This window comes from Phocoena phocoena, chromosome 19 (assembly GCF_963924675.1).
Source record: "Phocoena phocoena chromosome 19, mPhoPho1.1, whole genome shotgun sequence".
In the NCBI taxonomy this organism is placed as follows: domain Eukaryota; kingdom Metazoa; phylum Chordata; class Mammalia; order Artiodactyla; family Phocoenidae; genus Phocoena; species Phocoena phocoena.
Genome location: NC_089237.1, coordinates 44,032,199 through 44,055,109, shown reverse-complemented (window position 1 = coordinate 44,055,109; position 22,911 = coordinate 44,032,199). Strand labels below are relative to the sequence as shown.

Below are 22,911 nucleotides of genomic sequence, written 5' to 3'. Positions count from 1 at the left end.
GCGATGGGAGGAGTCTCTCACCTCTCAGCTGTGTTAAGCCCTAATGAGGCTTGACACATTTCACCAGGGGGAGCCACTGCAGAAGGAGCACCTGGGTTGCCCAACAGGGAAAATCCCCAGGGCTCAGCGATGCCCGACACAGCAGGTTATCTAGCAGGTGGCCGAGAGCTGTTGCTCACTCCCAGTTGGGATAGATAGGGGCACAGAGGGAACCAATTTAAGGGTCTGGGCAAGAGCAGACCTGGTGAAGTCTCATAATGAACTTTGACCACTTAGCTTGGACGTGGGGCTGTAGGTGGAGCACCTGGGTCTATCTGAGCAGATGAAAAGATGAGAGAACCTGCTGTGTGTTCTGTGTGAACTGGGGAGGCCATGCTCTGTGTGAAGTGCACAACCAATGCTCCGCCCAGCTAATTATTGCAATATGGGTGTGTAGGCCGATTGTGGCCTGATCTTGTGTTAATAAAAATAGCTCAAACTTACATAGCAGTCTCCTGCCAGGCCCTATTCTAGTCACTTTACAGTTGTTAACTCATTTACTACAACAATTCTACAAAAGTAGATACTATTGCTATCCCTATTTTATTTATTTATTAAAACAATTTTATCTTTCTTGGCCACGTCACGGGGCATGCGGGATCTTAGTTCCCCGAATCGAACCCACGCCACCTGCAGAGTCCTGACCATTGGACCGCCAGGGAATTCCCTGCTATCCCTATTTTAATATGAGGAAACAAGCACAGAGAGGTTAATTAACTTCTCAAGCTCACTCAGGTAAAGTGGTGAAGCTGGGATTTGAACCCAAGTGATCAGGATCATCCAGAATTCTGTGCTCATGAATTTTCAAGAATTTTAAGTGAGGTATTCAGACTTTAACAAGTTGTAAATGAATTCAAATGAATTTTAAAAATACTAAATGAGCTAAATATCCTAAAAACGTACTATTAGCTTGCTCCTCCGAAAGAGGAGCTCTATAATAGGGATGATAAACAATGATCGTGATAAGCGACTTTCCGTGTGCTCTTTCCATGAATGACCTCATTTTAGTCAAGAATCTCCATTTTTCAGATGAGAACACTGAGCCTTACAGCTTCCCGTGGTCTCCCGGCTAGTATTTAACAACTGCAGAGTTTGCGCTCATATTCCCTGGGCTAGGAGTGGGTTCCACAAGGAAGCGCAGGGTGTCTTCCAGCAAAACCGAAACCCGCACAGCTCCTCAATCGCCGGGTCAGCGTCCTTTCAAGCTCTGGGAGAAGCTCTCTGCGCACCCCGCCCACCCTTCGTCGGTTTTCGTCTGGAGTGCCGCTCGTGATTGGTCGCGATCGCTGCCGTGGGCACGCCCACTCCTTGCGGGTTTCCGATTGGGGGAGGCCTACGCAGCTCCTCCCCTCGGCGGCAAGAGTGGTTGGAAGCGAGTATGGCGGCCCCGGGGGCCGCAGCTACAGACCTAGGTGCGGCGGCATTCGGGAGGGGGCTGCGGCTCGCGGATTGCGAGGGAGGAATGCGGGGGTGGGGACTGTGTTGTGCCAGAGGTCCCGCGAGTGGGGGTTCAGGGTTCGTCTCAGACAGCATCCCTTCAGACTAGGGTCCGGGCCCCTCGCCGGGGAATCCCTTCGAGTGCGGGCTGAGAGGTTCTGAGTACAGGTTGCCGGGGCTCCTCCGCGTCGGGGGTGGGGCCGGCACCCGAGCCCACCTCTGGCGGCGCCTCAGTGGATCCCTCCGTGTCCCCAGAGGTGGTTCGAGGCAAGCGCGCCGCCCTCTTCTTCGCCGCGGTGGTCATCGTGCTGGGGCTGCCGCTTTGGTGGAAGACCACGGAGACCTACCGGGCCCCATTGCCTTACTCCCAGATCAGTGGGCTGAATTCCCTGCAGGTAAGACCTCGGTGGTGGAGGACCAGGGGACAGCCCACCGGCAAGATGGAGACTCACTGATGGCCCTGATGCTTCTTCCCGCAGCTCCGGCTCATGGTGCCGGTCACTGTCGTGTTTACCCAGGAATCAGTGCCATTGGACGACCAGGAAAAGCTGCCCTTCACCGTTGTGCATGAGAGAGAGATCCCTCTGAAGTGTGAGTTCCTGATCAGGGCTGCCTTTCTGGTCTGAGTTCAGTCCGCAGATAGGTTGGATAGGAGGAGCATGGGTATCCCGTAAAGGTGATTACAAACTTATTAAAAGGCCACTTCGAATGAACAGTGTGTTTGCTAAGAAAAAAAGCAGCTTTAAATTCAGTATTCACCATTAAAGGGGCAGTTTTATTCATAAAACAGTTGTGCTACCTGATCAGAAGTAGGTGATGCTCATTACGGGATAGGGGAGGATGTGGGATGTAGTGGAATGAACACAGGGTTTGGAATCAATTTGGACTTACATACAGGCCTTATTCAGTTTAACATTAAATACTTTACGGAGTGTTAGGCACGTAGGTATCAGGAATTTGGGGATGAATAAGAAATTGATATTGGTTTCAAGAAATTCATAGGTAGGGGAGAGAGACAAAGAAATCTCAGAAGTATATAAGTATATAAGAAACAGAGATTGTACTTAAGAAAGAGACTATAACTGTCTGGAGGAAAGAAAGGTAGAGAAGGTTTTGAGAGCTGTAATTTTTAAGCCAGATTTTTAAAGGATATGTAGGAATTCAAGTTAAATAAGGAGGAGAGGGAGGGATAACACTAGTTAGTAATAATGATAGCTAATATTAGTTGTTCATTATATGCCAGAAACTCGGTGAAACACTTTACACGTGTTGCCTCATTTAATCCTAACATTATGATCCCCATTTTAAGTCTCTTGTCTCTTTTATTATATACTAGCTCTCCCTACCCCATCCCAATATACTTGTTCTCATTGATTTGTTGGAGAAACCAGGTCATTTGTTTGATAGAACATCTCACATTCTGGATTTGGCAGATTTCTTCCTCTTGGTTTCATTTAACTTATTTCTCTAGTATCCATATTTCTTATAAACTGGTAGTTAGATCTAGAGGTTTACTTAAAATCAGTTTTTTAATTTTTAAAAATTTATTTATTTAATTTATAATTTGGCTGAGTTGGGTCATCATTGCTGCTCGCGGTCTTTCTCTAGTTGCAGCGAGCGGGGGCTACTCTTTGTTGTGGTGCAAGGGCTTCTCATTGCACTGCTTTCTCTTTTTGCAGAGCATGGGTTCTAGGTACACAGGCTTCAGTAGCTGCAGCACGTGGGCTCAGTAGTTGCAGCACGTCGGCTCAGTAGTTGTGGCTCGAGGGCTCTAGAGCGCAGGTTCAGTAGTTGTGGCGCACGGGCTTAGTTGCTCTGCAGCATGTGGGATCCTCCCGGACCAGGGCTCGAATCCGTGTCCCCTGCATTGGCAGGCGGATTCTTAAGCACTGCGCCACCAGGGAAGTCCTAAATTTATTTTTTGGCCGCACTTTGTGGCATGCAGGATCTTAGTTCCCCGACCAGGGATTGAACCCGTGTCCCCTGCAGTGGAAGCACAGAGTCCCAACCACTGGACTGCCAGGGAAGTCCCCAGGTTCAGTTTTTTTTTTTTTTTAACATCTTTATTGGAGTATAATTGCTTTACAATGTTGTGTTAGTTTCTGCTGTAAAACAAAGTGAATCAGCTATATGTATACATATACCCCCATATCCCCTCCCTCTTGCATCTCCCTCCCACCCTCCCTATCCCACCCCTCTAGGTGGTCACAAAGCACCGAACTGATCTCCCTGTGCTATGCAGCTGCTTCCCACTAGCTATCTATTTTACGTTTGGTACTGTATATAGGCACATATATATAATGGAATATTACTCAGCCATAAAAAGAAGCGAAATTGAGTTATTTGTAGTGAGGTGGATGGACCTAGAGTCTGTCATACAGAGTGACGTAAGTCAGAAGGAGAAAAACAAATACTGGATGCCAGCACATATATATGGAATCTAAAAAAAAAAAAGTGGTTCTGAAGAACCTAGGGGCAGGACAGGAATAAAGACGCAGACGTAGAGAATGGACTTGAGGACGTGCGGAGGGGGAAGGGTAAGCTGGGATGAAGTGACAGAGTGGCATGGACATATATACACTACCCATGTTCAGTTTTTTAGGCAATAAAACTTCACAGTTGGTGTGTTGTACTTCCTATCGTGTTATATCATGTAGTGGCCTGGTTGTTTCACTTTGGGTGATGCAAAGATGATTATTTAGTTCAGATATTGTCAGCTTGACTTCTGTATTTTAGTTCTCTGTCAACCTTTCACCTGATGATTTTAGCATCTGTTGATACTGGAATCCATTTCATTAGGTTGCAAAATGGCAATTTTTAAATTCTGCCATTTCTTCTGCATTCTTCTGGAATTCTGTAAAGAAGAACTTTCCCAATAAATTTTAGGTTCAGCTTGTCAAGTTCCAGGTGGTGAAAAAAATCCCTTTGGGATTGCCTTACATGTTTAGATTAACTTGGAGAGAATTGATATTCTGAGAATATTTAGTTTTTTCATCTAGGAGCCTTGTATGTGTTTCCATTTTATTCAGATCTTCTTTTATGTCATTGAGTAAAGTCCTGGTTTTTTTTTTTCTTACAGTTTTGTACATGTATTCCTGGATATTTTTATATTCTTTATTGTTACTGCAATTGGGATTTTTAAAAATATTGCTTTTTTAATTAGATATTGCTGGTATTTATTAGAAAGCTACCCATTCTTGCATTTTCTTATAATAGTTTTTTAGTTCTCTTTGATTCTCTTTGAAAATAATTATGCTACTTCAAAAAGTGGCCATTTTGTCTCTTTCAAATATTCATGTTTCTCTTTTTTCATTTACTGCATTGGTCAGGAACTTCAGGAAGAACAGTGCTGAATAATAGGGGAGATAGCAGGCATCCTTGTTTTCGTGCTAATTTTAATGGAACTATAGTGTTTTGTCATTAAGTGTGCATCTTATTTTTATCAAGAATGTTCACTGAGTTTATTTTGAGACATCTATTGAAACGATCATATGGTTTTCCTCCTTTTACCTACTAATGTAATGAATATTGTAATAGATTTCCCTGTGGGGAGGGTACTTCAGGTTGAAGGTGCACAGCGAGAGGCAAGCGCTGGGCAGGTGGAAGAGGTGGAGTGTCATGTATTTATATCATCCATGCAGAAATCATTAGAATTAGCTGTTGCTTCTTGGTATTTCTCTGCAAACAATCATCTTGCTCTCCTTGGACACTGGACAGCATTAGGGCTGGAAGGGTTGGCAGAGTCTGACACTTGCTCTTCTCATCATGCTTCTTTCTTTTCTCTAAGACAAATTGAAAATCAAATGCCGTTTCCAGAAGGCCTATCGGAGGGCTATGGATCATGAGGAGGAAGCCCTGTCATTGGGCAGTATACAAGGTACTAGGAGGGGTGATCATTTTAACAGGAAGCCCTCTTTTTCCTTCTGATCTCTAAGTGTGTAGTTTCCATATCTTGTCCTTTATTTTGGGGGGGAGGGGGCCTGTGCCATGTGTCCTGCAAGGATCTCAGTTCCCTGACCAGGGACTGAACCTGGGCCACGGCAGTGAAAGCCCGGAATCCTAACCACTAGACCACCAGGGGACTCCCTCCATAACTTGTCTTAACTCCAAAATCTCTCTGGGAAAGCTGGGAATGAGATACCTTGTGTCTCAGCCTGGGCCACCGAGGGCCAAGCCTGGCCACAGTGTCAGTTGGGTGTGAGCGGGAGGTGGAGTGATGGGTTAGGCACCGTGTGGGAGCCAGAGGGAGAGGGAATGGTGTTTGCGCTCCTGGTACACCACCTGTTCTTGTCCCCAGAGGCAGAAACCATGTTTGCTGAGCCATCAGAGCAAGCAGAGGGCTCCCTGACAGTGTACGTGATCTCTGAACACTCCTCACTTCTCCCTCAGGTAGGGTGAGCAGAGAGGCTGCGGACATGCCTTCTCCCTTCAGCTTGTCCTCTCCTAAGTCTCCTTCTTGCAGTATTGCTGCCCATTCCTTCCGATTGCTACAGAAAACTCTCCTCAAGTATTTTTTAAAAAGAATGCAAATAGAGATTGTTTTCATTGACTCTGGGTCTTTCTAAATCCAAGGCTTGTATGTGGTTAAAGTTCCATTTTTTTTTTTTAAGAATAAATTTATTTATTTATTTATTTGGGCCGCATTGGGCCTTCTTTGCTGCACGTGGGCTTTCTCTAGTTGCAGTGAGCGGGGGCTACTCTTCGTTGAGGTGCGCGGGCTTCTCATTGCAGTGGCTTCTCTTGTTGCGGAGCACGGACTCTAGAGCGCAGGCTCAGTAGTTGTGGCACACGGGCTTAGTTGCTCTGTGGCATGTGGGATCTTCCCGGACCCGGGCTCGAACCCATGCCCCTGTATTGGCAGGCAGATTCTTAACCACTGCACTATCAGGGAAGTCCTAAAGTTCCAATTTAAAGTGGAAAAAAAATCAGTAGGATTAAAGAAGCTGGTTTGAATGGGCTGTGATGATAATATGAGCAATACATTGACCTTTTCAGTTTCTGAGCAAAAGGTTTGGCGGGAGCTGTACCGGCTACCATTTTATTTTTTAATTTATAATGAAATATTAATTATTACAAAAAGATGAAGGAAAATTTTAATAAACATCCATGTACCCACCCCTAGCTTGCAAACTATAATACAGCCCTGTGCATCTCCATGATTATATCCCACTCCCTTGCAGCCAAAGGTGACCATAGTTTGTATGTATCATTTTCATATTTTTCTTTCAAGTTTTATCACATATATCTCTATAAACAATATGTTTAATTTTATATATTTTTGAACTTTATATAAATGCCGTAATGAAGCGCATGTTCTTCTCTAGTTTTCATTTTGCTTGACCTTTATGTTTGAATCATCTATGATAATATGTCTAGTTGAATCTAATGCATTCATTTAAAATTCTATCTAATGTTTCATTGTATAAACATATCACAATTTATCCATTCTGTTGCTGACAGGCATTTGGATTGTCTCCAGTTTTATCCTATTACAAATAATTCTGCTGTGAAAATTCTTGTACTTGCCTCTTTGCCATTTACTTATATCAAACTTTCCAGTTGTTTGTTTATTCTTGCTCAGCATGCCGTCTCTTAGTTTCCAGCCCATGAAGATATAGCTGTTGCCTGCACCTATGTCAACTGGGAAGGAGAAGGGAACTGAAATGAATGAAAACACTCATATATACCCATAGCTCAGAAATGTTGACATAATAGTTCTCAATGAGTCTAGAGAGGTGCAGGCCTGTTGGTCGGTGGCAAAAGGCCAGATTCTCAAAGACAGGAGCCAGAGTGCTCTTCTGCTTTCTTCCCTGAGCCGTGGGCATTCTGTCCCTTGCTTGCCCCTCATAGGACATGATGAGCTACATTGGGCCCAAGAGGATGGCAGTTGTGCGGGGGATAATGCACCGGGAGGCCTTTAACATCATTGGCCGCCGTGTAATCCAAGTAGCCCAGGCCATGTCTTTGACTGAGGACGTGCTTGCTGCAGCCTTGGCTGACCACCTCCCAGAGGACAAGTGGAGCTCTGATAAGAGGCGGCCTCTCAAGTCCAGCTTGGGTAGGGTGACCAGGCTGTGCCACGGGAAGGGAGAGGGAAATGAATTATGTGGAGACAGTGGGGCAGGAGGGGAATCTGCATGCAAACGCTTCACTCCTTTCTTCTGTGGTTTCATCTTTTTCTTAAAGCACTCAGTGTTCCTCATCCCACTTTTATCCTCCCTTTGCGTCCATGATGGCAACCAGCCCCATTTCAGAGGAGAACCAAGTTCAACTCAGCCAGGGGTACAGGCTGCCTTTGATCCACAGATGCCTCTGGCTTCCCTGACTCCTGTTTTTATAGGCTATGAAATCACCTTCAGTTTACTCAACCCTGACCCCAAGTCCCATGACGTCCACTGGGACATCGAGGGGGCTGTCCGGCGCTATGTGCAGCCCTTCCTGAATGCCCTCAGAGCTGTGGGCAACTTCTCTGTGGACTCTCAGGTGAGACTGGGAGCAAGTTGAGGAGCCCTTTTCCCCGCTGCACCATCCTTTTCCAAGTCCCTCCATATTTGGCATTTACAAGTGTAGTCTGTTCTTCCAGCTCTTTGAGCTTGCTGATTTGCCAGGAAATTCCGGTGTATGTATATGGTTCTGGGGTCTACTTTTTCTCCTTGGTGTCCAGTTTGGGGAGTTTTGTCAATGCTTGTTAAAAAAGTAACTTCCTTATGGCTCCCTCTGGAACTGTATTCACCAGTTGTGCCATCCTAAAAATTTATTAAAAAACAAACAAAAAAAACTTCCTGAAATACGTTAATGTAATAACAATAAAGATGTGATGAATGTAGTCTTCTGAATTACACAGTGTCCTTTTAGGGAAAAGGTGGGAGAAATTTTTATCAGGTCTTGGTAGTGGGAGAAATTACTTCTGAATAACTGATTTGATTTGATCTTGTGGACACTGAATTATGCTATTCTTTGTTTAGGCTGTGAGAAAGCCTGGTAAAATAACGTGGTGTTCAAAACCTGGATTTAGTGTGTTAACTTTACCCTTAGCTTTGTTATTTTTTTCCCTACTCCTGCTTTCTCTCGGCCTTGATTTTTGTCTCTTATATTTTGCCCTGCCTAATGGTTATCTTTTTAAGGCACCTCAAATCTTTTGGGGGGACAAATTGGAATATAGCTCAGTAGACAAATAGTATGCTCCCTCTTTGCTCTACAGATCCTTTACTACGCAGTATTGGGGGTAAACCCCCGCTTTGACCCAGCTTCCTCCAGCTATTATTTGGCCGCACACAGCCTCCCCCATGTCATCAACCCAGTGGAGTCCCGGCTGGGTGAGTTCCTGACGATGAGGGTCTTTCTGCCAGGCCGGGGAAGGACCCTGAAGGCTCAGCCTGGGGTGGGAGGCGGGTTATATATAGCGATGGCTCCCAGGTTGCGTTGGTCCAAGGGCGTTGAGGAGGTGCTGGGCATTTAGGCTCCTTTTTCACGATAGTCTGTTGATATCTCCATCTCCACACTGTCACATCGAAAAGCATTGATTAAACATTCCCAACACTTTTTATAAACAAATGGATAGGCTGCGTCTCCCTCCCTGCAAGCCATCCAGGAAAAATATGGCCACACGTGTAGGAAAGACAGCAGCAGAAGTACAGGAAGGCAGAATTTGAATCGACAGTTCTGCTGATTGAGGCTGAGGAACCTTGAAGCGGGGGTTCCAGTTTTTCATTTTGGCACTGGTATCTCAGAAGAGTAGGTAGTACAGTACAGTAGAACTGTAATAGAGGCAAACCAAAGGGAGTATATCACTAGTTGTGGAATTTTAGGCACCAGGGTTAGGCCAGTGTGGACCAAGGGGTATGGGTGGGGCAGCACATGAGGCCTTGGCGAATTCCTCCTCCCTCCCTGCTTCCCTCCTTCCCTCCCTTCTTTCCTACAAGGTCCAAGGGACTGCTTTATGGCACTGCCGGAAAAGGTGGGAGGCTGTTGGAGGAGAGGCGCTTTGGGGGCAGTTTGAAGCTGAGGATTGCACTTCATGTATGTGGCACATCTCGGGAGAATGCTGAGTTGTTTACCACAGAAACCCAGGCCTGGAGGATATCCTAGTGATTATCAGTTGGGGAAAATGAGGCCCAGAGTGAGTGACCAGCAAGTTAGAGGCTGACCTAGACCTAAGATCTAGACCCAGCGTGTTTGGTGTGCTGACTTCCCTTCTCTTTGTGCCACAGGATCCAGCGCTGCCTCCCTTTACCCGGTGCTCAACTTTCTACTCTATGTTCCTGAGCTTGCCCACTCCCCCCTGTACATTCAGGACAAGGATGGGGCTCCAGTGGCCACCAACGCCTTCCACAGCCCCCGCTGGGGTGGCATTATGGTATGGTCACACCACGGAGACCCCAGAGCCCCAAACATCAGGGGTGTTCATTGAGACTGTTCCTTCTGTTGTTCCTCTGGTGTCCTGTGTGGCCCAGCCTGGGTTGGCGGGTGGTGGTGAGGTGCTGTGAGCTCGTGCCCCCCACCGCCCCCCGCCAGCCCCACTGCTTCTTATTTCCATCAGTGTTTATATAGTAGGACCCTTTTGCACTTGCAGTTTGCGCTGACTTAGGACTATTCTGTGTATAACTTAGATCTTGGCCCTGTTTGTGGGAGTCTTAACAAGGTTGGGAATGTTGTCTCCCCTGTTAGATTGGAGTTTCTCATGGGTAGGAACTTTAAAATGGAATTAAAAATATTTCTTTAACAAGATTTTTGAGGGAGTCGAGGAGATAATTTATATAAAGCTCCTAATAGCAGGTATTCCAAAAATATTAGGTTTGTAATTTTTAAAGAGCACAGAGTATGTCTCCTTTCCTCTCATGGCCTCCAGAGTGTCTAGGGTAGAGCTTTGCATGGTCCTGGCGTGATGTTGAGGCACCCCTATTTCCCCCTGCAGGTATACAATGTGGACCCCAAAGCCTACAATGGCTCGGAGCTGCCGGTGAGAGTCAAGGTGGACATGGTGCGGGTGATGGAGGTGTTCCTGGCTCAGTTGCGGTGAGGTCCTGGGGGATCCACTTGGGGGCGAGGCCACTGAGACTGACCACAGTCTCCTGGGCTGACTGCAGTAAACCCTCACTTGGCAGGGATACCTTGGCTGTGCCTGGAGCCCCAAGGAAACCAAGAAAGGTTTCCAAGGATCACTTCATCCTTCTCTTAAGAAAGACTAGTTGCTGACAAAAAGCGTTTCAGGAAAAATAGGCTCATGAATGTCAGGTCCATAGGCTGTGATTAGGGATGCTTAAGAAAATAGCTGTTAATTCTTGTGCAAACGGATCTATTGATAGTGGCTTCCTGATGCCCTGTGGTTAGTATTCTAAGAATGTGTCTGGGCTCATCAGGAAAGAGGATTCTGATTGATTAGCAATGTCTGCCATGGTGCAGGAATAGAGAGGCACACACGCGTGCCTTGTCAGAGGTGGTCCTGGATCATCCCTTAACTAAGGCTCAGGGGCCCCGTTTGTCCAAAGAGAGGGTAGACAGGGTGAGGGGATTAAACTAGTTGGTGTTAATTAGAAATATTTTAGCCATGGAACCTTTTTTCACACAAGATCTTATAATATAGAAACAATATAGAAACAGGTAAAAGTGAAAAACCACTGGTTAAATTGGGGCTTGGGGCTCTGTGTTACTTAGTGTTGCTGCTCACCCCCTAAGACGCTAAGGCACTTCCTACAACCCCTGTGCTTCTGGGTGAGATCGAAAATCCTAATAGTTATTCTAGGAATCCTGACCATCTTCTCCCACCTTCTGCCCCTTTGACCTTCTTTGCTGTTCCTACAGGCTGCTCTTTGGGATTGCTCAGCCCCAGTTGCCTCCAAAATGCCTGTTTTCAGGGCCTAAGAGTGAAGGGATAATGAGCTGGGAGCTGGACCGGCTGCTCTGGGCTCGGTCAGTGGAGAACCTGGCCACAGCTACCACCACTCTCACTTCCCTGGCCCAGCTTCTGGGCAAGATCAGCAACATTGTCATCAAGGACGATGTGGCATCTGAGGTAAGCAGGCAGGGGATGGATTCCGTGGCCTAGGACTGGAGTGGCCAGCAGGGCCCAGGGTGTGGTGAAACCAGAGAGCCATTTGAGGTCCAGAGGATGTGTGGGCATGCCATCCTTGAGTGCCCAGGCTTCCTCTGGAGGTCAGTGCCAGCTCCCTAGTAAGGAGTCTAAGTGCGGGTGTGAGGTGTTAAGCAGGCACTAAGAAGATACCCCCTAGCCCTTTTCTACCGGCCTCCATATATCCTGGGCGAACTCCAGGCAACCTGCCTGGTAGACGGAAGACACAGTGAGGCCCTCTCCCACCCTCCCCACCAACCGATGCCTAGGACGTTTTGGTAACCCCCTGCCCCCTTCCTAGGTGTACAGGGCCGTAGCTGCAGTCCAGAAGGCAGCGGAGGAGTTGGCCTCTGGGCACCTGGCCTCTGCCTTCGTTGCCAGCCAGGAAGCTGTGACATCCTCAGAGCGTGCCTTTTTTGATCCCTCGCTCCTCCACCTCCTCTATTTCCCTGATGACCAGAAGTTTGCCATCTACATCCCACTCTTCCTGCCTATGGCTGTGCCCATCCTCTTGTCCCTGTTCAAGATCTTCCTGGAGACTCGCAAGTCCTGGAAAAAGCCTGAGAAGATAGACTGAGCAGGGCAGCATCACAGTAGGAAGCCTTCCTTTCCAGCCAGGAGGGGAGGTGTTAGATTGAGAGGCACATAATGGGGCCTGCCACAAATGACTTGTCTCCAGCCTGCTCTGTTGCTACTCCAGCAGTCAAAGTATAACACTCCTTCCCGTTCTTCTGACTCAGGTCCCTCCCACTCTTCGTCCCCCCACCCCCCACCCCCCAATCCTCAAAAGACACATCATCTGGGCCTCCTTACCCGGCCTGAACTTGAAGGCCCTTTTCTGTCTCCCTCTGGAGCAGGGGCAGCTTGTGCTTCTGCCCTGTTCCTCACAGTCCTCTTGCACTGAGAGGGAGCATTAGGGGAAAGCCCTGGGTTGGATTCTAGGGCCCTTCCCTCCACGCTTCTCTCTAACCCCTCAGGGAGAGCCCTAGCACTGCTCTCGTAGAAGGGGCCAAGCACCTGTCACCTCTGGGACCTTCTCCTTGACTCCCCTCCCTCCTGGCTGGCTGTACCTGTTGTGTGCAGCCTGATGCTGGGTGTGGCAGAGGTTCCCTTCACCCTTTCATAGAGGCAGTGTGGTGAGCGGGGAAAGTTCTGGACTTGGGATTAAACATGCCTGAATTCAAACCCTTGCTTCTGTACTTATCATCTGGGGAGCTTTGAACAAGCCACTTAATCCTCTCTGAGCCTCAGTTTTTCATTTGTTAAAATAGTACTAATGATACCTCCCCTACAAGGTGGTTGTGAGGATTAAATGTGACGAGCATGTGATAGTATCTGGTATATTCTGGGCTCTCAAGAAACATTGGTTGAATGTGAATTGGAATGATATGAAATATGAGCATACCTTTCATTCTTCATTCGTGTGTAAGTAATAGTTTCCTGGCGTCTGTCCTCCTGGGCTCACTGGTCCATTTCGCTTCCACCTGGCCATGTGCCCTTCTTACCTCGATGTCCTGGAGGGCCCTGTGGTGGCTGGACATTGTAGGCTATTGTCCTTCCGTATGTCCTGGGTTGTCTAGCAGGGGGTCTGGGAGAGAATAGCTTGTACCAGTGTAAGCCCTCAGATACTAACTGATTCATAAATTCAAAAAAAGAACATACAGTTGACCCTTGAACAACATCGGGGGTGGGGTGCCCACCCTCTGTGCATTCAAAAATCAGAGTATAATTTATATTTGGCTCTGTTGATCTGCAGTTCCATATCCAGAGATTCAGCCAACCCATCGTGTAGTACTGTAGTATTTTCTACTGAAAAAATCCACAAATAGGTGAACCCACGCACTGCAAACCCATGTTGTTCGAGGGTCAACGGTATTGAGCACAGGCTGCACGGGGCATTGTGCTAGGTGCTGGGTATTATAGAGAACAAAGACAGGATCTCCACTTTCACCGAACTGGTCTTTTAGGACTTTTAGGAGGCGGAGGCAGTGAGCAAATGAAACTAATTTCAGATAATGCATTAGAAAGAAAAAACAGGCTGATCAGATAGTGCCTGGGGGTGTTTGAGAGGGTCTCTGAGCAGATGACATTTGAGCTGAGACCAGAAGGACAAGAGGAGGCCATCTGGGGGAAGAGCATCCCAGGCAAAGACCCTGAGGTGGGAACTTGCTTGCGGGCAGAGGGAGGGGCGGAGTGGCTAGAGCACAGCGAGTAAGTAGGAAAAGGTAGCCAAAACCCCTTAAAATCCCTATCGAAAAAATGAAAGAAGCCCAGGGCGGGCCGCCTCCCTGCCCCGGGTGAGTAGCCCAGGTGGGCGGGAGGTGGGCGGGGCCAGTACCGGGCCCACCCTGGGGGCGGGGCGGTACCTGGGGCCCCTGCCCGGCCGGGGGCGGGGCTGCGGACGCTCCCCCTTCCCTCGGCTCCAGCCGGCGCAGGCAGCCGCCGCGGCAGCAAGCTGGCTGCGGCCCCGGGAGGCCATGAAGGTGAAGAAGGGCGGCGGCGGCGGCGGCGGCGGGGCCGGGACGGGGGTGGAGCCCGCTCCAGGGGCCTCGGGCCGGAGCGTGGAGACCAAGACGGAGCTGCAGGCGGAATCCGAATCCGGGTCCGAGTCGGAGCCGGAGGCAGGCCCGGGGCCCAGGCCGGGGCCGCTGCAGAGGAAGCAGCAGATCGGGCCGGAGGACGTGCTGGGGCTGCAGCGGATCACGGGCGGTGAGCACCCGCGAGGGAGCGCCACCCGCGGGCGGGAGCGGGAGAGCACGAGAGGGGGCCCTCGAGGCGCGCGGAGGCCGGGCCCCCGCCCCCTTTCCCGCCCTCCCCCCGCCTCCCCTCCCCCACCAAAGTCCCCCTCCACGTCTGACTCCAGGCCTGAGATCTCATGTTCCCCCTTCCCTTGATCTCTCTGCGTCCCTCTTGTCCCTTTAGAGATTTATTTCCACCCCACTCCTTCCTTTTTGAGGAGTCCATCCCCCTTTCCCAGGTGGAAGTGGAGCAACACCTGCAACTGTGACCCCTTCCCCACAGAGTCTTCAGAGCCCTTTGAAGATTTTCTCTGCAATAATGAGGAAGGGGGCTGAGTGCAGTCTACCCTCGGTCTCCTCCACCCTGGAGGCTAGATGGAGGCTGAGTTACTAGGGTGGTATCAAAACCCTCAGTTCTCCCCGACCATTAATGCCTTCACCCTGGACACCCCAGGAATTCTGGGGCCATCCCCCTCCCCAGGAAAGGACCTGAGGAGGAAGGTTCAGTGGGTTGGCTCTGGGCGCTCTCAAGGGAGTGGGTTAATGCCCACTCTTAGCCTGGACTAGGGCCTGTCCTGTTTTGGGAGGCCAGGTCTCCACTGTGGTTGAGTTTCTGAGCTGGACTGCCTAAGTTGAAGTTCCAACTTTGCCATGTAATTGACTGTGTGACCTTGGGCTAATAACTTCACCTCTCTGAGCATATTCATCTGTAAAACGGGGATAATGATACCTACCTTGCAGAGCTATTGTGAAAATAAATCCTCTGATTTTGCACCATGCCTGGCATGCTGTGCATGCCCTGTAAATAGGGCTCTTTTATCAATAGTACTGAGGGCCCCACAGGACTGCTCATGGCTGCTGCCTAGAGGCAGACAACTGGGCATTCAGGGCAGGGGAGGGGGTCACCATAGGCAGGGAACAAGGACTGGAAAGTCTCATGGCAGAGGCAGTGGCTGAGCCTCAAAGAACAGAAGGCGTTTGGAGCGGCCTACTACCTTGGCCTCATTGATTTGTAACCCTGCTGCAGCTCCCTCTGAGAGAGCAACTCTTGGGGCTCCCCTGTGGGGGTAGGGGGCAGATGCTGGAGTGGACCTGAGCTCTGGAGCTGCAGGAGCAGCAGAGCCCAAGGCTTCCAAACAGAGCTGTGGAGGAGACCATGATGGCAGGTCTAGGCCTGTGCATCTGGGTTCTCGGGGGACCAGCATCTCCTGTCTCTGAGCCAGGCAGCAACCATTCTTGGCTAGGCCCCCAGAGCGCTGAGCTGCCTTACCCAAGCAGGCACTGGTAGAGGGAGGGGGCCTGGGCCAGTCCGATGTTGGTGCCAATTGGGCTGTAACTGGCAACAGCAGCATTTAGGATTCAGGTTAGCTCTGGGGCAGAACTTCCTTATAGGGTGTATAACTTGTCCAGGTCCTAGGTAACTTTAGAAGTTATTTTGCACCTATGGGGGCTTCCAACCCATGTACAACCGTGTGTCTCTGAATTTGGAGGAAATTTATAGCCCTTAGAGATGCGGCATCTGCTGTAGATGAGCAGAGGAAGAGTCTTCACAGGAGCCCTTTCTTTTGTAAAAGTTGAGAACAGGCCTCCAGGACTCTCCTCACTGACACCCCTGCCTGGTCTCTTCTGACCTTAATCGCACAGGTCTGAGGTTTTTTGTTCCTGGATTACTCAGCCCTGAATCCAGCTTAGGAAGCTATTTGTGGCTGAGGGGAAGGAGCAGTTGTGTTCTGAGCCCTCAGCCAGTCTGCCCCTTATCTGGCCTGACCCTGGGTCCCAGGCCTCATCCTTCTCTAGCAGAGGGAGGGAGTGGAGGTGGTGTCCTGAGCCATGGGCCTCTCCTGTTCCTCAGTTCCTCTAAGGACAGAGGAGTTGATAGGTTGAGTTTGCGGTAGAATAGACTGAGGTCATACTGCAAGTTGTTCTCAAGTGAGAGGAGAGGCTCCAGAAGTTAGAGAATGGGGGAAGAAGGAGGGCTTTATGGGGAGCTGGGAGTTGGGCAACTAGGATGCTGTTCCCAGTTCTGCCACATCCTCTCCTTATGCCCCGCACCCTCCTTCTACATCTTTGGATTAGTGCTTACTTTCTGTGAAAATAAGGTGTGTACAGCATGAGGTAGAAGTTGCCTGCTTCCATTCATCCTCCTCTCCTCTCACCACCATGGGCTGTGATGGGCAGGCCAGGGCTCAGGCCCCTCCACAAGCCCTATGTAGTCCCTGCTGGACCGCAAGGTGCCAGGTGGCTACCAGGAGGGCTTCCTGGAGGGGGCTGCCCCAGGCTTGAGGGAGAGAGAATGACTTTACATTCACTTCCTCTTCCTGCCCCAGAGGAATAAGAGGTGGTCTAGGGACCTGGAGGGTGATTTCCGGGCCTCTACGTGGAGGATGTGATGCTATGCAGGCTGACAGCACCAGAGCCCCCACTGCACCTCTCTGTTCCTTCCTATTTGCTGCCAGGGCCTCCTTGAGTGCTTGCAGTTGCTGCTGCAAGAGTGGTGAGGGTTCGATCAGGCCCTGCTATTTCTAAGCTTCCTCAAGCAGGGCCCACCACTATTCCTGGTTCCTCTTCTGGGCTCGAGGACTTCCCTTACCCCGTGCACACCCCCGATGCACCTGCCACACCCTCTTACTGGCCTTGCCTGTACTCTTCTCTCTGGGGGTGGCTCAGCATCAAGGCTGGATGGATGACCTTTGAGGGGGTTCCCTCTGTTTGCTAAGACCTCCTCCTGCTTGAAGATCAACAGGGATGGGAGCAAAGGTGGCTCCCTTCCCCCCAATATTCCAGGCTCTGGGCTTGAGTCACCAGAGCTTTGGCTAAGCTGCTTAAGGGAGCTGGGTTTGTGTAAGCCTCTTATGGGGAGAGGAGGGGCCGGGGTGGGGGGTGAGGAGGGATAGGGAAAGGGTTGTTCGCTTGCCCCAGCACTACCCAGGTCAGAGAAAGTCCTTGTTTGACACACCTAGATGTGTGCCAGGGGTGGCTATGGGGTGGGGGCGGGGGCATCGTCTCCTGAGGCAGAGCTGTGTCACCCCTGTTAGAGTGAGGTTCCTAAAAGCAGGGCTCTATCTTCCCTCTCATGGTGGTGGGGGAAGGGCTCCCCATCAGATTAGAGACTCATTTGGTTAACCGTCACCGAGCCAGTCCTGGCAAAGCAGAGGCTGGAATAAGGGCCCTCAACCCCTGGGTGGGCGGCAAAGTGTTGGCAAGCTGACCTTGTCCTCCACCCTGCCCCTCCCTGACCCCAGAGGCTACCAGGATGGAATGATTTGTCTCCCATTAGATCCCAATGGCAGAGCTATGTCTCCTGCACACTATGGGGGCTCTCCCAGGGTGGGGGCTCAATTCTCTCTTTCTGCGAGGCAGTGACCTTAGGAGCAGGGAAGGTGGTAGCTAGTTCAGGGTTCCGCTAAAGCTGAGTTGGCAGCAGGGGCTTCTGGGCAGGCCCCTTCCTTGCTCAGCCGCCCGTCTCCCCTAGACTACCTGTGCTCCCCTGAGGAGAATATCTACAAGATTGACTTCGTCAGGTTCAAGATTCGGGACATGGATTCAGGCACTGTTCTCTTTGAAATCAAGAAGCCCCCAGCCTCAGGTGAGTGGGTTGGGTGGGCCATCGACAGAGGGAGGGGGGCGAGGGCTGTGAAATGGGCTGCCCAGGGACTCCTCAGGCTACAGAGGAGTCAGAGCAGAGCTGGGATTTGCACCCAGGCCTTCTCAGGAGACACCAGGCAGGGGGGCCTCTGCCTGGGGCTGGGCCTCTTCTTTTCCTTCCCTGTGCTCCTGGGGTTAGACATCTTGGGAAGACAATCCTGCCTCTTCAGTCCCTGCCAGCCTGCCCCCTGCAGGCCCCCTTGGGAACTGCAGTCCCAGAGGCCCCAGGTCTTTTTGTCTCTTGCGGCTCAGGGAATCTCAGTTGAAATTGGTGACCCGCTGACCAGTTGGAAGCAATTGGAAGCATTCAGCCAGTGGTCTGAACCCTCAATATACATCAGGATCTCCTGAGGAGTTTTGAAAAATTCAGACAGATGCGGGCCCTGGGGTGAAAGCCCGGGTGGGCATGGGCCCCAGCCTGAAACCCACTGAGCCCCAGCTGGGGTGCATTACAGAGCGGTTGCCCATCAACCCACGGGACCTGGACCCCAATGCTGGGCGCTTTGTCCGCTACCAGTTCACGCCTGCCTTCCTCCGCCTGAGGCAGGTGGGAGCCACGTGAGTCACTGGGCCGGGGTGAGGGCTAGGGGTGGGGGCTGAGGTGCGGGTGAGGGTGGTAGGGAGCCCTTCTTGAGTTCCAGCTCAGCCCCGCCCCCTTCTCTCACTCAGCGTGGAGTTCACAGTGGGAGACAAGCCTGTCAACAACTTCCGCATGATTGAGAGGCACTACTTCCGCAACCAGCTGCTCAAAAGCTTTGACTTCCACTTTGGCTTCTGCATCCCCAGCAGCAAGAACACCTGCGAGCACATCTATGATTTCCCCCCTCTCTCTGAGGAGCTGAGTGCGTGGGCAGGGCCCTGTGGGAGGGATGCAGGGGGACTCAGAGAGACCAAGTTGTGGGGAGTGTGGGTCTGAGCCCCTTTCTTCCCTCCCTGGGTCTCTTGTGTCCGGCCACCATTCGTGTGTCATCTGTAGGGAAACTGAGGCTCAAAGAGGCTGGGGGAACTCTTTGTTCAGCTTGTCCGCGTCCCCTAGTCCTGAAGCCCCTGCAGTGGCCTGGCTCAGGCTTCTGACCTTTGCCCCAACTGGCTGGGTCTCTCTTGCAGTCAACGAGATGATTCGTCACCCATACGAAACACAGTCTGACAGCTTCTACTTCGTGGATGACCGGCTGGTGATGCACAACAAAGCAGACTATTCCTACAGCGGGATGCCCTGACCCCCAAACCAGCCCCTACCCCAGGAGGGTCCTGGGCCCACAGCCGTGACCACCCCAGCACTCACCTGTCAGCCCCAGGTCTTCTGCCTGGGCAGTGCTCCAGAAGCCCTGAACCCTTAGTCAGTGTTGGGAGGGCGGGTGCCTGATGTCCCCCGTCCAAGTCTGTGCAGCCCGTGGGGCCTGGCACGTGGGGTGGGGTGGTGGGGGCTGTTTGCCTCCATAGCCAGGAAGACCTCCCGTGGGAGGGGTAGCCAGGACTTGCGGACAGCCGAGCTGGGCCTCTTGGGCCCAAGTTTCAGAATAGTATTCCCCTATCCAGGCTTTGACTAGGTCGGGGCAGGGACCCATTCCCTGTCCCCTGCCCACCACTGACAGGCCATTTAGAGTTGTAAATTCACAGAGGAAGGTCCTTGTGGGGTCTGGCAGTCAAGCTTCCCAAGGGGGTCTGGGCCCTGACCACAGCCCCGGCCTCTACCATCAGGGGCTGAGATCCTGCCTGAGGTGTGGGAGGGACCTGCCCAGATTGCAGCCTGGGGTAGGGGTTGGACCAACTGTATATAGTTTTCAATAAACTCTTTCTCCTTTTCTGTTCTCTGGTTGTGGGCCAGCATGTGCGTGTGCTGGTGGCTGAGGGGGCCGTGATGTGGCCCCAGGGCCCTCCTGTCTCCTAACCCGCTGCAGCCTGACCCCTACCCGGCATCTAGAGTCAGCACTTAGTATGTGTTGCAGCTGGAAAGGGTTTTTCCTTTGATAACGAAGGAGACCCAGGCCTTGAGAGGGGAAGCTTTGGCCAAAAGTCGTAGCCAGCCCTGAAGAACAGAGAGAGGCTGGGACAAGGGCCCCCGACTCTACGGTGGGAGGGGAGGTGTTGGGGAGGTGGCCTTGCCCTCTACCCCACCTTCCCTGACCCCCAGAGGCCACTAGGACCATTAGGTTGTCCTTTTAGCCCTCATCAGTGAGAGAAGGCTGAGGCCTGGAGCCATCTTGCCCTCAGCTGCCTCGGGGAGGCCCTCTGGCCTGGCTGCCCTGCATATAACATCACCCCCAGTCCTACCCCAGACCCAGCGGAGGTCTTTGTTTCCTTAATGGAGGAAATTCAGGAACTGAGATCGGTGGAGAGTTTACTGCAGGGTTTACAGCTTACTGTTCCAAGCGCCAATTTGGACACACGTGGCGCTAGTCTGCCCTCTCCCTCTCTGGGCTGAGGAGTTCATCTAAGCCTGAGGGGCCCAGAAGGGCTGGAATTCAACTGGGTTCTGTGGAGCACTTGCTGGGGGCCAGGACCTGGGCTGAACTCTGGGATTCTAAAATGAGTGAGACACAGGGAACAAATACCTGTCCCTAGAATGAGATGAACTGGGCATACAGGGGAGCAAGAGTCGTCCTGCTTCGAGGGTCCTAGGGAGGATTCTTGGAAGAATCTTATTCACCCCAGCATTCAGGGCACAAACAAGGGATTCAGTCTCAACTCCTCCCTGTTTCCACCTCCATCCAATCAGTCACCAGTCGTGGAGATTTCACCTCTTAAAAATCTCAACTTCATCTACTTCTCTCCAGTTCCTTCACCTCTCACTCGAATTCCTACAGTTACACTCCTCAACATCCCTCTGCCACTACTACGCTAGTACGTGGACTCTGGAGCCAGACTGCCTAGATTTGCATCCTGACACTGCCACTTAATAGCCGTGCAATGTTGGCAGTGCAATTTAACCTCTCTGGGCCTGCATCTTCTGAAAAATGGGTATAATCCTCAGAATTGATTGTGAGCAGTCTAAGTCAACACGTATAAAGCACCCAGGCTTGGGCCTAGCACTCAATATATACTGGCTATTATTAGCTTCATTCTTTCCAATCCACCCTTCACTCGGCTGCCAGAGATAATCTGGCCAGGTCATTCCTGCTTAGCCCTCCTCAGTGGCCCACCATTGTCAGAAGCCCCAACACCTGAACCACAAGGCTCCACAGGTGTTTCGCATTGTAAATATTCACTTTCTTGAATGCAGCTGATAAATCTTGCCTCCAAACCTTTGCTTTATGCCGTTCACTGGGCCTAAATGCTCTTCCCTCATCTCTTCCTGTCAAAGTCGTCCTAAACTTTCAAGTATTTGTGATGGTGGCTACCTGGCTCTACTGGTGTTCAGTGAGCAGGGGACCGGAATGCCAAATGTGCTCCACTTAATGGGACACTCAGTGCTAACCGTCCACCCCTCACAATGGAGGGTCACTGAATGAGCATGTGTAACCCCAGGGACGGCCAATGAGCATTCGAGAGCAGGGCAGAGGGAGAGGAACCAGTGATGGAGACAGGAAGAAAAGCCGGAGAGGTGAGGGCAGGAGCCTGTTTGGGAGCAGGCTGTGTTAAAACTGAGGCAAGAAAGAATTTCACCAAGAAGTAAGTGGTCAGCAGCTGTCAGCTGTCACAAAGGGGAGGAAGGGGCGTGGGATGGGAGGGGGTTTTGATTTGCAGATGAGGCTGTACAGGTATACAAGTGTTTGGAGTTGGAAGTGTTGTTTTGGAGGTTACAAGTATACAGAGAAGGTATAGCAAGCAAGAGGGACTTTTAGGCCAACACAGGTGTCAGGAAGAAAACCCTCCCCTACCACTCTGCTAACAGTCCTCACTGCACCTGCTAAATCAAATCAGGTTGGGGTCCTGGATCGGGCCTGCTGTACTTCCACCTTCAGATGGTTAGGGAGGCCCCTGTTCTGAGGTCCTCATCCCTGGAGCATGTACCAAAGAGGCCCTCATCTGAAGAGGTCTGTGTCCCCTGGGCCTGGAGGAGCCTGGCTGGGAGAAGCCTTGGCACCCTGCCTCCTTTTAAGTCTTCATGCCTCTGGCACTGTTCCTACTGCTAATGGTGCAACTTGATGCATTTGGTTCCTGGCACTTTTCCTGGAAACCGGAGGATCCCTGGGCAGTAGAAGGAGGAAGAAGACAGGGCCAGGTGGGGCTAGTCCTGGCTCTGGTGATGACGAGCTGTTGACCTGAAGGCTGATCTGGACCTTGCCAGATCTGGGCCTCAGATTCTGTCTCTTTGAAGTCAGCCGGACATTTTTGCTTTGACTCCTTAGGGGTGTCACGAGGACCTCACCCCTGGGTTGAGCAGGAAAACCCAAATTCTACAGGGAGACCCACCACACGTGCCCACCTGGGCTGGAGCCGGGGTGCACATGGGGACTGCCACACCCTTTGTAAAATATTGAGATGCTTCCCTTCCAGATGGTGAAGAGCTGCTGTCCCAAGCCCCTAGTGCCTTCCTCCCTAGGCTGGCCCCTCCCCTGAGAGCCACCCTCCATTTCCCCACCACCTGGCAACTAAGCAAGGGTGCTTTACTTTTTGTGTGTCATGGACCCAATGTTGTCTCTACTGAAGCCTGTGGACAATAAGGTTTTGTTTTTTTTTTATTTTTTAAAAAATTAATTTTTATTTTTGGCTGTGTTGGGTCTTCGTTGCTGTGCGCGGGCTTTCTCTAGTTGCAGTGAGCGGGGGCTACTCTTCATTGCGGTGCGTGGACTTATTGCGGTGCCTCTCTTGTTGTGGAGCACGGGCTCCAGGCGCCGCAGGCTTCAATAGTTGCAGCACGTTGGCTCAGTAGTTGTGGCTCGTGGGCTTAGTTGCTCCCGCGGCATGTGGGATCCTCCCGGACCAGAGCTCGAACCCATGTCCCCTGCATTGGTAGGCGGATTCTTAACCACTGTGCCACCAGGGAAGACCCAATAAAGTTTTTACGTACATAAAGTATATTGTAATCCTATATATTTT

At 51.0% G+C, this 22,911-nt stretch overlaps 2 protein-coding genes across 2 annotated transcripts; both read left to right on the top strand.

The window, feature by feature from the left end:
- Window positions 1-1,413: 1,413 nt before the first annotated feature.
- Window positions 1,414-12,929, top strand: PIGS (phosphatidylinositol glycan anchor biosynthesis class S). The gene is made up of 12 exons (XM_065896618.1): window positions 1,414-1,451; window positions 1,732-1,871; window positions 1,956-2,067; window positions 5,264-5,353; window positions 5,774-5,865; window positions 7,327-7,534; window positions 7,817-7,959; window positions 8,678-8,792; window positions 9,687-9,832; window positions 10,391-10,491; window positions 11,278-11,488; window positions 11,847-12,929. The coding sequence occupies exons 1-12, from the start codon at window positions 1,418-1,420 to the stop codon at window positions 12,120-12,122; spliced, it is 1,668 nt and encodes a 555-aa protein (XP_065752690.1). The 5' UTR covers window positions 1,414-1,417; the 3' UTR covers window positions 12,123-12,929.
- A 1,093-nt stretch (window positions 12,930-14,022) lies between these two features.
- Window positions 14,023-19,148, top strand: UNC119 (unc-119 lipid binding chaperone). The gene is made up of 5 exons (XM_065897631.1): window positions 14,023-14,254; window positions 17,756-17,869; window positions 18,384-18,486; window positions 18,598-18,770; window positions 19,036-19,148. Exons 1-5 carry the CDS (start codon window positions 14,023-14,025, stop codon window positions 19,146-19,148), a joined length of 735 nt encoding a protein of 244 aa, XP_065753703.1.
- The last annotated feature ends 3,763 nt before the right edge of the window (window positions 19,149-22,911 follow it).

What these genes read in the sequence shown, in the direction of transcription:
- PIGS (XM_065896618.1), top strand. Translation starts at nt 1,418, where the DNA reads ATGGCGGCCCCGGGGGCCGCAGCTACAGACCTAG. An exon ending in GTGGGCTGAATTCCCTGCAG is followed by an intron (nt 1,872 to 1,955) that starts GTAAGACCTCGG and finishes TTCTTCCCGCAG; the next exon opens with CTCCGGCTCATGGTGCCGGT. An exon ending in ACTTCTCTGTGGACTCTCAG is followed by an intron (nt 7,960 to 8,677) that starts GTGAGACTGGGA and finishes TTTGCTCTACAG; the next exon opens with ATCCTTTACTACGCAGTATT.
- UNC119 (XM_065897631.1), top strand. Translation starts at nt 14,023, where the DNA reads ATGAAGGTGAAGAAGGGCGGCGGCGGCGGCGGCGGCGGGGCCGGGACG. An exon ending in GCTGCAGCGGATCACGGGCG is followed by an intron (nt 14,255 to 17,755) that starts GTGAGCACCCGC and finishes CGTCTCCCCTAG; the next exon opens with ACTACCTGTGCTCCCCTGAG. An exon ending in CTGAGGCAGGTGGGAGCCAC is followed by an intron (nt 18,487 to 18,597) that starts GTGAGTCACTGG and finishes TCTCTCACTCAG; the next exon opens with CGTGGAGTTCACAGTGGGAG.